The following is a 15958-nucleotide window of genomic DNA, read 5'->3' as shown; positions in this document are numbered from 1 at the left end:
ATGTAGCTAAGTGGTAAAGTACCCTGGGTTCAATCCCTAGTAACAACAACAAAAAAATCCACAAAAGAAATGCCCAAGTAAAGAGGAAGTGGGTGGTTTACTTTGGGATATTTGGTAAAGTTTGTTCTGTCCTTTAAGTTCTTGAAAGAAAAAGGTTTGTCAGCCTTAGCACTGTTGACACATTGTACTGGATAATTGTGTGGGGTGTGGGGGTGTCCTGTGCATTGTAGGATGTTGGCAGCATCCTTGTTTATCCAATAGATGCTGGGAGTACTTCCCTCTCCTGACAACCAGAAATATCTGCAGAAACTGCCAAATGTCCCCCTGGAGAAGAGAGGGCAAACCCCACCAGTTGAGAACCACTGTTACTAGAAGGCATGTTACAAAGGAAAAAAGGAATTTGCATTAATAACAGAGCTATAATTGAACTACTTTATACAAGGAGATTTTATGTGCAAATTATTGTTGTGAAAGATTTAAAGGAAAATATTTCCTTGGACTATTATTCTGTGCCCCTTTGGGAAATCAGTGGACTAAGCTGGTGTGATCCTGCAGATTGGAGACTTCAGAGCCTTGGAGAAGATCTCACGGGAAGTCAAGTCAATTACAATTATCGGTGGGGGTTTCCTCGGTAGCGAACTGGCCTGTGCTCTTGGCAGAAAGGGTGAGTACTGGGGAGTGACCTTGATTTTCTTTCTCTAGTTTTACATCCCATATATCTTGGTAGACTGTCATAAATTTCAGAGATGTATTTACCAGGAGGAATAGAAAGCATTTGATTAAGGTTTGTAGAGTGAAAAGTTAAGCACTGAGATTAGTCCCAGTGAGGATGAAGGGTGACCAAAAAGCTGTCATCTGAGCAACTTCCCAGCAGTGCTTCCTTTCCTCAATTATCTATACCACGATACCTTAAAAATAAAATATTAAGAGAAGTCAGTTATTATGATGACAAGGGCAGTGCAGACTATAGAACTGTGTATATTTGAAAGGTTTCCCCTGTAAAAAGCCATATACTTCCTTCAGGCATATGATGGTTCCCAGTTTGACAGGTCTCTGAATTCCAGTTTGAATGTTTGTTTCATTGCACCTGTTTTTCCTAATATTATTTTTCAGCTATTTGAGCTCAGGTACTTCTCAGGAGGGTACTTCCTGTTCAGAGGTCACAAAGCACTTGTGCAAACCTCAGGTGACTGCAGGGGTGGAAATGTACTGAGTTTTCAGTTGGTAGCTTCATCCAGGGACAGCAGTTCTGGCACCTGTTGTTCTTGCTTTATGGATGAACTGAAGCACCAAGGCCCTCATGGCACAGTGTCTCATAGGCAGGGGCTCTGGCCTGGTGGGCAGTTTTGCTCTGTATCTAGTAAGAGGTACCTACTGCTCCTATACTTCCCTTCCTATTTTCTTGGGATTGGCTTTTGCCTCCTGCTATAACTACTCCCTTTCTTCTTCCCAGCTCGAGCCTTGGGCACAGAAGTGATTCAGCTCTTCCCTGAGAAAGGAAATATGGGAAAAGTCCTCCCTGAATACCTCAGCAACTGGACCATGGAAAAAGTCAGACGAGGTAGAGGCTGTTTCCATATGCTGCCATTCCATTTCCTTTGAGAGTAGCCAAGCGGGAAGTTAGCTTTTTTAAGAACTCCTTGACATAAGGCCTATCACCTGGCAGATGCAGTGTTTTACCATTCCCCAGTCAACCAAGTTCACCCAGGATTCTGAATCTGATGCACAAGATACCCAGAAGTGCTAAAAACAGACTGTGGAAAGAGGTTTTTATGGCTCTCCAAGGCTGCCTGCATACTTACAACGACTGATTTGATTACAGGGAAGACCTCTAGTTAACTTCCCCACTTTTCATGAAGGTGATAGGCCTTGGACTCAACCTTATGTTTCATTTGCTTCTACAGAGGGGGTAAAGGTGATGCCCAATGCGATTGTACAATCAATTGGAGTCAGTGGTGGCAAGTTACTTATCAAGCTGAAAGATGGCAGGAAGGTAAGGAGGGGAAAACAGACCATTAGAAAGTCTTCCAACCCTCTCCTCCCCTTTCTTCATTCATTCTCTCTCCCTCATCCGCTCTTCTTTTGGTACTGGGGATTGAACCCAGGCATGCTTTACCACTGAGCCACATTCTCAGTCCTTTTCAGTTTTTAGTTTGAGACAGGGTCTCACTAAATTGCTGAGGCTGACCTTGAACTTGGGATCCTCATACCACAGCCTCGTGGGTTGCCCTTTCCTCATTCTAACTCCTTCATTTGACACCACTATATTTCGTTTTCTCGGCAGCCTCCATTAACTGTCATAATTGTCCCTTCATTAAAACAGATGATGAAAACTGTATAGCTCAGCAGTAGAGAAATTTCCCAGCTTGCAGAAGGCCCTTGGTTCTATCCTCAGCAACACACACATGCACACACAAATGAATGATGAAAGCCAGAGTAGGCACTTGTGAAACACTTTCCCTTACCCCCGTCCTATCTGTATCATTTGAGTCCTTGCTAGGGTGGCAGATTTCCATTCAGATGATGTATGATATGTGTGTCAGGCTAAGGGGGTGCTTATGAAATGGAACTTAAGATCTATGTACCAGAGGTAAGTTAACCAACGATTTTTTAAAGTCCCTATTCTTAGTTGCATGATTGTAGCTGTTATGTGAATAGGCGTAAGTGGCATCTGTGGTAATTGAATTTTCTTTTTTTGCCTCAGGTGGAAACTGACCACATAGTGGCAGCTGTAGGCCTGGAGCCCAATGTTGAGTTGGCCAAAACTGGTGGCCTAGAAATAGACTCAGATTTTGGTGGCTTCCGGGTAAATGCAGAGCTGCAAGCACGCTCTAACATCTGGGTGGTAAGTGTGCTATAGCATAACCAGGCACGAGTCATTGTCTCCAGTCTGTGGGCAAGTCTTCCAGGTGCTGTGCTGAAGCTCACTGACAGCTTAAACAAATAGGGTTGAAGTGTTTCGAGGCCAAGGGGATAGAATAGAAACTTGTGAACTGCTTGATTTAGAAGATCAAGAAATTAAAAAAAAAAAAAAGAAGATGAACTATGGACTTATCTGCAAGTAGTAAAAGATCAGAATAGTGTATGTACCTACAGGAATAGAATTCTTCGAATTCTACTTGTTGGCAATAACCGTGGCATAACCCCTGGCAAGTACATACACAACACAGATGGATCTGCTGTTCCCATAGTTCAAACGTGAGACTAGGGAATGGAAGATGAAGCAATTTTCTACATGTTCCCTGGAAAGGAAAATCACTCTGTTTTCATTTTCTTTGAGTACTATATTTAGCTGTTTTTAGAAACCTATTATGACACAAACAAGACTCTAGTGTGTGTAGGAACCATGAGGTAATTTCCCCTTTGCTAAATCATTACAAGTGTATTGTGTTTGATTATGGACTCTACAACTGAGGACATGGGAGCCTTGAAAGGATTTTTCCCTTCAAAGACTGCTTTTTTTTTTAGATGAAATGTACTGGATTTTACCAGGGGTGGTGGCATACATCTATGTTATGAGCAACTTGGGAGGCTGAAGGAGGAGGATTGCAAGTTCATGGCCAGCCTCAGCAACTCAGGAAGACCCTGTATCAAAATTGAAAAAAAAAAAAAGTGGCTAGGTGTTGTGGTACACGCCTGTAATCCCAGCAGCTTGGGAAGCTGAGACAAGAGGATCTTGAGTTCAAAGCCAGCCTCAGCAATTTAGCGAGGTGCTGAGCAACTCAGTGAGACCCTGTCTCTAAATAAAATACAAAAAAGGGCTAGGGATGTGGTTCAGTAGTTAATGCCCCTGAGTTCAATCCCCAGTACCAAAAATAAAAATAAAAAGGGCTGGAGAGGGGCCAGGGGACTGGGGTTGTGGTTCAGTGGTAGAGTGCTTGCCTTGCACTTGTGAGGTACTGGGTTTGATCTGCAGCACCACATAAAAATAAATAAGGAAAAAAAAAAGGTATGGGGAACCAGGAACAGTGGCACATGCCTATAATCCCAACAACATAGGAGGCTGAGATAAGAGGATCACAAGTTCAAGGCCAGCCTCAGCAACTTAGGCCCTAAGCCACTGAGCAAGACCCTGTCTCAAGATAAAAAATTTTTAAAAAGTACTGCGAATATGGCTCACTGGTAAAGTGCTCCTGGGTTCTGTGTTCAGTACTAAAAAATGGGGAGGGACTGAGAATGCAACTCAGAGGTAAAGAGCCCCAGGGTTCAGTCCCCAGAACTGCAAAAAATATACTGGATTTTTAAAACCTGTAATAAATGTGATATGTGTTCAGTGTAGAAGACACAGACAAGAAGAAAGGGGGATGGATAATCATCTGCAGCAACCATGAATATTTTAGTGTGTTTCTTCCCTTTGTTTCCTTACACATAAGTTTTTTCTTTGTTTTACATAGTCATAGTGAGCATACTATATATAAAATTTGTATTGTGCTGTTTTTTTACTTAATATCATAAATGTAAGCATTTTCCATGTTACTTCAGACTCTGTAAACACTTTAATGACTATGTAATATTCCATTAAGTGGATTTCATAGTTTACTTTGCCATTGCTCACTTGTTGGATTTTTAGGTTGCTTTGGGGAAGGCTAAATAGCCATAAAGATGAACAAGGGTTAGAAGACGCAAATACCACATCCTGCATGAAGCTGGCCCTGTTCACCCCCAGCTGGGTTGTCTCTCCCTCTGGCTGACACACTTAGCTCATTGAGTCTCTACCTGTTGGAGGAACTTTACTTGTTTACATTGCCCTGTAGTCATGAATAGTACTGCATTTTCCTGTACTAGGGTATATACTCCTCATAGGCAAAGTCCATGTCAGTTTCATCTCAGCAACCCAGACAGCATAATGCTTTTGTACATAATAAGCACTCCATAAATATTTGTTGAAGGAATGAATGAATACTGAATGATGAGAAAAAATCCCTATCTTAGAAAGTATTTCTAAAAACTGGTTTCTACATATTGAAAAGAATATTCTGCAAATTATGGTTATTAAAGAGCCTGTATGCTTAAGACAGAATGAGAAGAAACAGACATACATAAACTGAAGCAAAGGAGATTTAGGTTGGTTTTGTGAAAGCATAGACTAGCTTTTCTTAAAAAAAAATGGAATCTTGCTGGGCATGATTAGTTGTAATCCCAGTATGGAACACTGATGCAGGAGGCTTGAAAGTTTGAGGCTAGCCTGGGAAATTTAGCAGTACCCTTTCTCAAAATGAAAGGGGCTGGGGGTATAGCTCAGTGAGAGCGTGCCCCGTGGGTTCAATCCCTAGTACTGCAGTGAATGAATGAATGAGGATATAGCTCAGTGGTAGCGTGGCCCTGGGTTCAAGCCTTAGTACTGGGAGAAAATTAAATCTCAACTATTTTTAATAATTTAGGTAGGATTTTAACCTGAAGATGGAAAACATGAATCAGTTAATTTTGCAAGGGTCCTGCAAGCCCCCAAAGTTTATATTATACCTTTAATTTGATTTTTTTAAAGATCATGTGTCTATGTTGTACATTTTTTCCAAAGGCAGGAGATGCTGCATGCTTCTATGATATAAAGTTGGGTAGAAGGCGAGTAGAACACCATGATCATGCTGTTGTGAGTGGAAGATTGGCTGGAGAAAATATGACTGGAGCTGCTAAGCCGTACTGGCATCAGTCAATGTTCTGGTAATAGTTCTGTGCCTTGGGAACTCCATTGCTTAGAACTTGATATTAATAAGGTCATAACACAGAGTTATGGTTTAGTTTCCTTGTGGGCCAGTTAGCTTCATATAGATGGCAGGAGGAGTCCATTTCATATCCATCCATTCTGTTAGCCTTCTGGTAAAAGAGTCCTGTTTGGCATAAATTAGATGAGGTGAATGGATGGAAATGTCACCAGCACTTCTGGCAAAAGAGCTCAGAATTTGAACTATAGTTGGTGATACAAAAGTACAGTATTAGGAATAGACAACAGTATGTTTTATTTTTTCTTTACTGGAACTCTAATCAGCCCAACATACAGGAAGAAAAAAGACAGCCCACTCATATGTAACCCTTACAATCAGCGATTCAAAGGCAGATAGGGCAGTTCTTTGGATAAAGGTTAGCTCTGAATAGTCCTGAATCCCAGAGCTAGCCTTTTTAAATACACTTTCATCTTACTGCTATAAAAGATGGAGTACATAGAAAACTTCAGGGTTTCAGAAGCCTCTTGGTGGTTGCTATTGGGGATATTCTCAGCTGATGGAAGCACATTTGAGGACAGTCACAGTTTTATGAGTGAGCAGCAAAAATTAACAGATGAATTTTAGGTTCAACACATATAAGATACTGCAGTTAAGAAAAATACAGTTATCAGTTAGGGCCTAAGAACAGATTCCAAGGAGGCATTGGAGACTCTTCCCTGAACATACTAGTCCAATGAGCTACTGTGGCCAAGAAGATAAAATGTAGAGCTGCAGAAACAAAACAGAGTATCCTAGATTATCACCCAAAACCATGGTGATGATGTGTCTGTGCCTCAAATATGAGAAGTTCCTAGCATATTAAGGGCATGATGATGATAGGAAAAGTTTTTAAGAAGAACAATTAAAATAAAATAGACAACTGGATAAACAGGGCCTCTTTACAGAAGGTATTCCAGTCTCTAAAAATGAAGGTGAAAGGTAAATAAAATACCTAATGAAAGCATAAAACATCTCAAATTCCAAGTTCCACAAAAATGAAATACTCTTCTAAGCTTTAAAAACGCATTTTTACCAGGCACAGTAGAATATACCTAAATCTCAGCGATTTGGGAGGCTAGGCAGGAGGATAGCAAGTGTGAGATCAGCCTCAGCAATATAGCAAGGCCCTAAGCAACTCAGCGACACCCTGTCTCAAAAAATAAAAAGGACTGAGGATGTGGCTCAGTGGTTAAGTGCCTCTTTTGTTTGTTTTGGTACCATTCAATCCCTGGTATCAAAACAAACAAAAACAGATAATTTCAGGCCAGGCGCCATGGTGCATCCTGTAATCCCAGTGATGCAGGAGGCTGAGGCAAAAGGATTACAAGTTTGAGCCAGCTTTAGCAACTTAGCAAGACCCTGTCTGTAAAAGGGCCAGGGATGTAGCCGAGAGGTAGAGAGCCCCTGGGTTCAATCCCCAATACCCAAAAACAAACAAATAAAAAAACATTTTAGGACAAGTTAAAGGAAGGGAGTGAATAGCAAAAGTATCCTTTCCCAAGTGTGGCAAATGTTAAAAGCATAAATAAATTTCAGAAAAATCATTGTATGAGTATGTGACATGTATTTCCTTCTTAAGGAAAAATAAAGGCTATTTGGAATAATCCTGCTTTTTCATGGTTGTCCCCAGATGTCCTAGTGGCCTTAGATAAGTTTGGCATTTCTCTTATTGTTACCCATCCTAAGTTCTTTTTGACATATGAGAGTGCAGCATTGTGGGACATATGTGCTATCATATCGTTCCTTACAGTCCCTTGACAGAACACCCTCTTCTATATCCTTCCATAGGAGTGACTTGGGCCCTGATGTTGGCTATGAAGCTATTGGTCTTGTGGATAGTAGTTTGCCCACAGTTGGTGTTTTTGCAAAAGCAACTGCACAAGACAACCCAAAATCTGCCACTGAGCAGTCAGGTAAGGAAACCCAGCCCCTTCTCTTAGAAGAGTGTTCATAAGTAGTGGCCTGAGTTTTCCTGAACAAGGGGATTCTGTATTGGTCAGAGGGAACTGGCAGCAAAAGTTTCTCTTCATGTTGTGCTTTAAAAGAAACCAAACCCAAAGTCCTTACTCTTCAGTGGTCTGGGTTCTGGCAAAGCATAGACTCAAATATTATATCTGTCCTAGACAGTGGCTAGCAACTGACTCAACACCTCTGTTGTTTAGTTTGTCTCGAGGGGATGAGAAGACCTCAATGATGAAACAAACCTGAAATTTTTAGGTTTGGAATTTTTTTCCCTTTTGTTTTTCAAAAAAATTTCTTCATACTAATTTCAAGAACCAGGCCTGAGAACCCTAGCTTAGGACTTTCTGTCTCCCATGGGCCCTAGGCAATGAGGCACTGGGGTGAGTAGTTCTTGAACTACTTCCAGTTCCAGTTGTCAGATCTGAATGCCAGGTTTGCTTCAGGCAGGAGGCACCTCTCTTGGATTGGGCTTCCCTCCCACATAGGTCTCATTCATTAACTCCTCGGCATTGTTCCGTGACCTTGGCTCTGTGTCTTTTTGCCAGAGGTGTTTCAAGGGCAGCATGCTTTTGAAGAAGGAGAAAGAAAGACATTTTATGGATATGTAGGTCCTTTTCCTGAGTAATTCAAGTGTATTCCATACTCCTTAATTCTGATCTCTCCTGGTAAGTGGATACAGGAGAGAGACCCAGATACTTATCAACTCTAGGTCAGAGCTCCATCCATTGAACAGTATTATCTGAAGCCTGGTGCTTCTCAGAAGACAAAGTAGCCCCTTCCTGTGCTGTGATTCCATTTCATTCCCATACCTCCACTGGGGTTTTCCATATGGAAGTCGCTTCTGCTTTGGCTAAACTGTTTCTCTAGCAGCTCTTTTCAGTAGAACTTTTGCTGTGATGGCAGTGTTCTATCTCTGCTTTGTCCAGGCCATTCGCCACTGGCCACATGTGGCTGTTGAATACTTAAAAATATAGCACATAAGGACTGGTATGGCTCAGTAGTAGTATACTTGCCTAGCTCGTGCAAGGCCCTTAGGTTTCATCCCAAGTACCACAAAAAATTGTTTTAAAGAAGAAATGTGGTATGTGCAAACAAGGAACAGAATTCTGCATTTTATTGGATTCAACATAATTTTCATTTAAATAGCTTTATGTGGCTAGTGGCCACTGAACTGGACCATGCAGCTCTAGAATATTTCTCACAGAACAAGAGCAAGTCGTCTGCAGATTGAAGGAATCCAGATACCAGGAAATATCCATAGCATAAATTTAAAATGAGATAGTGAGGGAAGTTCAGGGTCAGACTGACCAGTGTCTGGCAGCTGGCAAGGAAGAACTTCCCTTGGTTTTGCCAATAGAGAGAGGCTGAAGAAGCCCAGAGTTCACTGAGGAACGTAGAAAAGCAAATCATCTAAAAATAGCTTGAAACAAGTCTCGAAAGACAGTTGCCTTCTAGAATTTCCCAAGCTCGTAATAACTGAAGTGTGGATTTATTTGTGTGTTTGGGGGATTGATTGTCCACAGGGACTGGTATCCGCTCAGAGAGTGAGACTGAGGCAGAGGCATCTGAAATCGCCGTTCCTCCCACCACCCCTGCGGTCCCACAGGCCCCTGTCCAAGGAGAGGACTATGGCAAAGGTGTCATCTTCTATCTCAGGGACAAAGTGGTAGTGGGGATCGTGTTGTGGAACATCTTTAACCGAATGCCAATAGCAAGAAAGGTAGGTGTCTCTCAGAGTTCTTAAAGGAAGGTGGGAAGTGTGGGTCGTATTTTACTGACCTCATCTGGTGCCCTGAGATGCATTGTCTGCCCGGTTCACATTGTACCTAAAGCAGGACAAAGGTATAGCTTTGGCTCAGGAACATTTCTTTTTCACTTGGGACTTGGCGGGGTGGCCTGGGAGTTAGTAAGCTGTTCATTTGAGGTTAGCAGACAGATGTTCCCACAACTCCCGCCCAATGTTTGCTGGGGCCTAGCCCAGGAAGCCCTATTGTGTGGGCCAGGCCTGTATGCACATGGAGTGAGTTAGAGACCTATTGTTACTCTCTCTCTCAGATCATTAAGGATGGTGAGCAGCATGAAGATCTCAATGAAGTAGCCAAACTCTTCAATATTCACGAAGATTGAACCGCCACAGTGGAATAGGCAAGAACTTCTCAGTCCCTAACAATGGGTTGGATGGGTAAAGGAACATTTTTTATTCAGCAGACTTTGTGTATATGTGAGCGAATGATCGAGACCTTTGTGAATATTTTCAACCAGTAGGCAAATTCTTAAATGTTCACATCATGAAATAAAATCTGATTCTTCTAAATTAAATTCTGTTCTTTTAAAGGGGGTGGGTGGATGAGGGAGGGAGAAAAGCTGTGCATATCAGACAGCAGGCACTGCTGAAGTGTAGATTTATTTTTGTGTGTGTGCTTGTGGGATTGTCCACAGGGATTGGTATCCGCTCTGAGCGGATACCAGTATTCCCTACTCCACACTCAAAATCCTATCATTCCCTAAACTTCTCTCCTCTTTCCAGACCCCTCTGCCTACAGCACTTGACCCTGTCCTTTCCTCCAGGGAAATTTGCTATCTCAATGAAGACTTTCCTGACCCTTCCAAGGCTGATCCTTGTTTTTGTGTCTTACGTGCTCACCCATGGCTTCTTGGAACAGGAACCATGCAAGGCATTAACATCTTGCTTACAGTTATATCTCCAGAACATAGCACAGATTCTGGCTCATAGTAGGTACTTAATAAATCACTGTTGGGGCTGGGGTTGTGGCTCAGTGGTAGAGCACTCATCTAGCACGTGCGAGGCCCTTGGTTCGATCCTCAGCACCACATAAAAATAAATAAATAAAATAAAGGTATCATGTCCAACTACAATTGAAAAATAAATATTTTTTAAAATAAAATAAATAAATTATTGTTGAATGAGTGAACAAACAATAGACTCAGATTTACCTGGAATAACTCCTGTTCTAGAACTGAACTGCTCCTGAGTGGCAGAAGGACCCATCTTACAGATACAAAGAAGTGTTCAAAAACCAGGTGCTTCATGGCTAAACTTAGAGATGGACTCCTTAGATAAGTTCATGATTTCTTGACTTGTCTGCCTGTTGTTCCCCAAACCAGAAACCCACCCTTCTCAACACGTTTTCTCTAGAATTTATAGATGATCAAGGAATACAAATCAAAGTTTCATAAGTCAACTCATTGGGGGCATTTTAAATTTACTTTTTGGAGGGCATACTGGGAATTTAACCCAGGGGTGCTTTACCACTGAGCTATATCCCCAGTTCTTTTAATGTTTTATTTTGAGACAAGTTCTCACTAAGTTTCTTAGGGCCTCACTAAATTGCTAAGGCTGGCCTTGAACTTGTGTTCCTCCTGCCTCAGCCTCCTGAGCATCTGGGATTATAGGCATGTGCCACCACACCTGGCTTAAATTACTTAACTTTTAAAAATTAAACCTGAACTGAGGGTGCATAGTTCTGTGTGGTACAGCACATGCTTAGCATGCACAAGACCCTGGATTCCATCCGCAGTACCAAAAAAACTAAAATTTAAAAAATAAAAGTCAACTCATTTCAATTGAGACTAAATGCTTACTACTTGTAAGAGTCTTATGAATCTTTCCATAAAGAAAAAATTATTGCTGGCCTGAATTAAAAAAAAAAAAAATACTTGCTTTAGAGAATTGAAGCTACAACCAAATCCTTTCTGAACACTAGGAAAACAGGCCAGAATTCCATTGTAACAGTTAGCTGCACTAAAACAGGTTCTTACTCTGGTGGATACAAGTCAAGTGGAATATGATCTGACATATGATGTACCCAAACTCCTATGTAGAAAACTCATCTAGCATCAATAATTACTGCTTACAGGGGCTGGGGCTGTGGCTCCGTGGTAGCATACTTGCCTGTATGTGTGAGGCATTGTCGATTATCAGCACCATGTATAGATAAATTTTAAAAAATAAAAGATCTATCAATCAACAACTAAAAAATATATTTAAAAAAATAATTACTGCTTATAAAGGTAAGAGTAAGAAGATCATAAAGAAAAGATCAAATTGTGATCTGTCTTTTTTCAGTGATATGTACAATTCAGCCTAATTCTTTGAGTTATTATCCTTGTGTGGTATGTCATTATAATTCAGTTAATTCAAATTAAATGATCTATTCATTTAATCAGTGTTCATTGCCTACTATGAGCCAGGTAAATGTTATAATTGGAAGATGGATAAAACATTGCCATTGCTGAACACAGTGGCACATACCTGAAACCCTAGCTACTCAGGTGGCTGAGGCAGGAGGATCTCAAGGTCAAGGCCAACTTGAACAACTTAATGAGACACTGTCTCAAAAAAAAAAAATAGTAAGGGCTGGGGCTGCAGCTTAGTGGTAAAGCCCCCTGAGTTCAATCCCTGGATGCCAAATATATATATACATACATATATATATGTATGTATATATATGTGTGTGTATGTGTGTGTATATATATATATTCACTACTTTTTAACAAGTGACTCCTGGTGTCAGTGAGTAATGCACAAGTACAATATAATGAGATGTGTCCATAGAAAGACAAAGTACTATGGACATGCCAAGAATAGAGCTCAATGAAAATATCATCCTTAGCCAACAACTGCTGCTAGGTTACTTACTAAAGTACTGCTTGATATTTGTTCCCCTCCCTGTTAAGAATGTACAGTGAATTCCTGTCACCAATACATCAAATCCAAAGTCTCCAGTAGCATACATCATGATCTCGGCCCACTCTGTGTGTCCAGCACCTTTCCTATGACTCACACATAGATCTGGAATGCCATTCTTCTCTTTTATCTATCGAAATCATGCTGGTCTTTCAAGGCCCAAACCAAGTCTTGCCTTGATGGTATGATGCCAAGTGGAGTAGTGTCCATGCATGATTTATCTGATCTCTGAAAGTCTTTTTAAGTTTTCTTTCATAACTGATACATAAAACAAAAGTTGGGACTGGGATGTATATAGCTCAGAGGTAGGGCACTTGCCTAGCCTGTGCAAGGCCCCAGGTTCAATCCCCAGCGCCAAAAACAAAACCATAAAAATTGCACATAGTTGGGGAGTTACCATTGTGATGTTTTGATGCATGTATACATTGGGTAGTGTTAAGATCAGAGATCCTTAGCGGTGCTGGAATGGAATCCAGAGCATGTGCTGCTCTACCATTGAGCTTTACCTCCAGCACATGTCTATTATTCTGTAAGTCATTCTAAAGGAATTGTAAGCTATCCCAGACTAGGGACTTTTTATTTCTTCAAGATGGGGACCACATGCCACACCCACAAAACCCTGACAAAGTGCTGAACAGTCCTTGATTGGTTGGTTGGATGATGCTAGATAACAGGGTTGACCATAGAAAACAATCCTGTCTTGTAGCCTCTGATCTCTGTAATTCAGGTTGTTTATGGGAGAACATTCAGATCCTCATCATGTCACCCCCTGCCACAACTTGCCACTTACCCAGGATACATTTAATTTGCATAGGCCACCGAAGATCACAGGGTCTGAATTCTGACTCCACAGACTAGCAGTGGCAATTGAGGTTTGGCCCTTGATAGCAGCTCTGTGATTAGCTAGGCCACACCACAGTGCAGGACAGGGCAAGTCATGCCCTGGGAAGAAGAGTTGGGGCTTTGCCAAAATACCAAGCATTTTGAGCTCTCCCACTTGATTTTACCCTCCTTTCCTTTGCCATTTTACAAATGATCTCAGATGGCACCTTGGTACCACTTAGGGATGATAGTAGCCTTTGCCTGGCCACCTATAACAAAGAGCAAGAGATGTCCTAATATTTTAAAGCTGAAGAGGTAGAACTTAGGGAAGAAAGTTTGTGTGATTGGAAAGGGGTCAGATTAAGCCTCTGAGTGAACGATGAGGTCAACATATGTGATTTTTTGTTGTTCTAATCAACGAGGCCTGTTTTGGAGACAAGAGGCTTAGAACAGAAAGGGATGGGGGTGGGAATACACAGTGACCTACTACAGGCTGCTTCCTTGAAGGAAAACCAGCAGCTTCTCTAGAGACCCATTTATACAAAGGAACTCTCCCCTCCCTTCCACTACTACCCCTTCCCTTCCCGTTCCTCTCAAGTTTGGCTGCTGCAATATCCCTTCTGTCCCTCCTTCCCTGACTCCACCTAAAGCAGAGTACCCTTGCTGCCTAGAGATTATTGGGACTCAATCCCAGTGCCTTGCTCTCTGGGCAAAGGGGAAGTCCTGCTGGGCCCAGAGGAGAAGTAGGACTGCCTCTGGCTTCTTTCCCATCTTATCAGGGAATTTCTGGCGGGCACAGACACACGTACACAAAACCACACACAGATACATGCAGCCCAAGCCAGTGATGACGTCCCCCTGCCTGGCTGGTTCTACATATGGGTGTGACTGGGTCAGAGTACAGGGAGGGCCTAAATATTTAGATACTGAACTGCCAAGCCCTGGTTGGAAGTGCGGGATCACCTCAAAATGGACATTTTGAGAAAGGAAAGCAGTCCCTGACATTCGGAAGCTGGCCTGGTATTGCTGGCAAGGTCTTGGTGTGGCTGCCAATTGGCTTGGCACTCATATCTGGGTCTGGGTGTTTTGTTGAACATGGATTCACAGGACATTGGCATCATACAAGGTCACTGTGTGACCGTGATGCACCAACACACAAAAAAAGAGACCACTCCACAATCGTGTGAATGCACACAAAAACATCAACATTGCCCAGACCACAAAAATGATCCCCCCAGTTTGGCTAATCTGAGTGACTGCTGCTTTTTTATAGCTTTGGTGGTGGTCTAGCCTGCCCTCCTATCCAATTAAAGGATTATCCCTGCTTCTTTTTTAATATTTATTTTTAGTTATAACATTATTTTATTTTTATGTGGTTCTATGGATCGAACCCAGTGCCTCATGCATGGTAGGCGAGCATTCTATCTCTGAGCCACAACCCCAGTCCTATCCCTGTTTCTTGACAGTATCTAATCCAGAGTGAGTCCAGCTTCCTTAATCTCTCCCCCCAAACCTCCCAACCCAACTGGAATCCTATAATAAGTCCATTCTAGGACCCGCTTCCTGAGACTCCCCATGATCCCCTATGGTGTGCCTTCTCCCTTGCTGCAATGAACAATAAATGCAGCTTGCTCAACCACCAAGCATTCCTGGAGACCTTTGGCAGAAAAGCATTGATAGTTGGGAGACAAACAGCCAAAATCTGTTCTGGAGGCCCATTGCCAGATGGAGACCCTAGGAATTTTGCTAGTCCTATTCCTTCTTGAAGACCTCACCTAGTCCCAATGGGGCCTCCCAGGTCTGCAGTCTGTCGTCTCAGTTGGGAAAATCCCAGGAGTCCCTTCTCATTTTGGCAGATAGTGGCTGGTCTCCCAGGGAGGTTCCCACCTAGGATGTCTTGGCATTTGCAATACAACCCAGAGATGCTTCTTGGGAATCACCTAACATGTACTGGGCTTAGAAAAACACACAAAAATGTATTCACTGATGTCACGTTGCTAACAAATATTTTTCTGACAACTACTGCATGCCACGGTACTATGCAAGGCCCTGGAGATAAAGAGATAAGTAATATATAGTCCCAACCTTCGATAGCTTTATAACCTAGTGACATACAAGCCAACGGGGACTATCAGTCCTGGGAGAATGATGAGTAAGTTCCAGTTAGAACTGTAGTGTCCCTCAAATTGTCTTATTGTCCTGCTTCTGTCTACTCTAGGCTTTTCTTTCACTGACAAAACCATGGTTCTTCCCCATTTTCTGGTTGTATGCCAATGGAACCTAAGAACAGAACATGGAGAGTCCAATGCTGGATAGAGGATGGAGTTGACAGTCTTTTTGCCCAAAGAGATTAGACATCTCTCTTCACTTTTCCTCAAGCCTTTTATTCTCCCTCCTTCCTCTTAGAACTTTGGCAACCCCCTTCACCACCCCTGACTTCAGTTTTCCTTCTCTCTTCTTCAGGTTCCAATAAGTGCTCCCTGCCCACATTTTTTCTCTGAAGTAGTAGACCTCAATGGAAATAGCATTCTTGTGGGTTTGAGTCTTGTTTCTGCCACCTACTATACACATAGCCTCTGGCAGCTACTTTCCTAGGCCTCAGTTTCCTCATCTGTACAATGAGGGGAACAGACTAGATCATCTTTCTACCTTCAGCCCTAACCTGTGTATGGAAAAGTCTCTTGGTGCTTCATGAATTCATGGCTTCAGTCATCTGACATCTCTAGATGCCAATGGAACCTGAAGCCTTGGGCAAGTATCTCCC

General features: G+C 42.2%; 1 protein-coding gene across 1 annotated transcript in view; it reads left to right on the top strand.

Annotated features, from left to right (window-relative positions):
• Aifm1 (apoptosis inducing factor mitochondria associated 1) overlaps positions 1-9983 on the top strand; it is a 35109-nt gene extending 25126 nt beyond the window's left edge. The window contains exons 9-16 of the mRNA XM_077106630.1: positions 556-664; positions 1454-1561; positions 1905-1993; positions 2705-2845; positions 5519-5661; positions 7491-7615; positions 9188-9384; positions 9720-9983. Coding sequence (XP_076962745.1) covers positions 556-664; positions 1454-1561; positions 1905-1993; positions 2705-2845; positions 5519-5661; positions 7491-7615; positions 9188-9384; positions 9720-9791 — 984 coding nt within the window. The 3' untranslated portion in view covers positions 9792-9983. The remainder of the gene's footprint in view (positions 1-555; positions 665-1453; positions 1562-1904; positions 1994-2704; positions 2846-5518; positions 5662-7490; positions 7616-9187; positions 9385-9719) is intronic.
• The last annotated feature ends 5975 nt before the right edge of the window (positions 9984-15958 follow it).

This window comes from Callospermophilus lateralis, chromosome X, assembly GCF_048772815.1.
Source record: "Callospermophilus lateralis isolate mCalLat2 chromosome X, mCalLat2.hap1, whole genome shotgun sequence".
NCBI classification, from domain to species: Eukaryota; Metazoa; Chordata; class Mammalia; order Rodentia; family Sciuridae; genus Callospermophilus; species Callospermophilus lateralis.
This window is presented reverse-complemented; position numbering and strand designations above follow the sequence as displayed.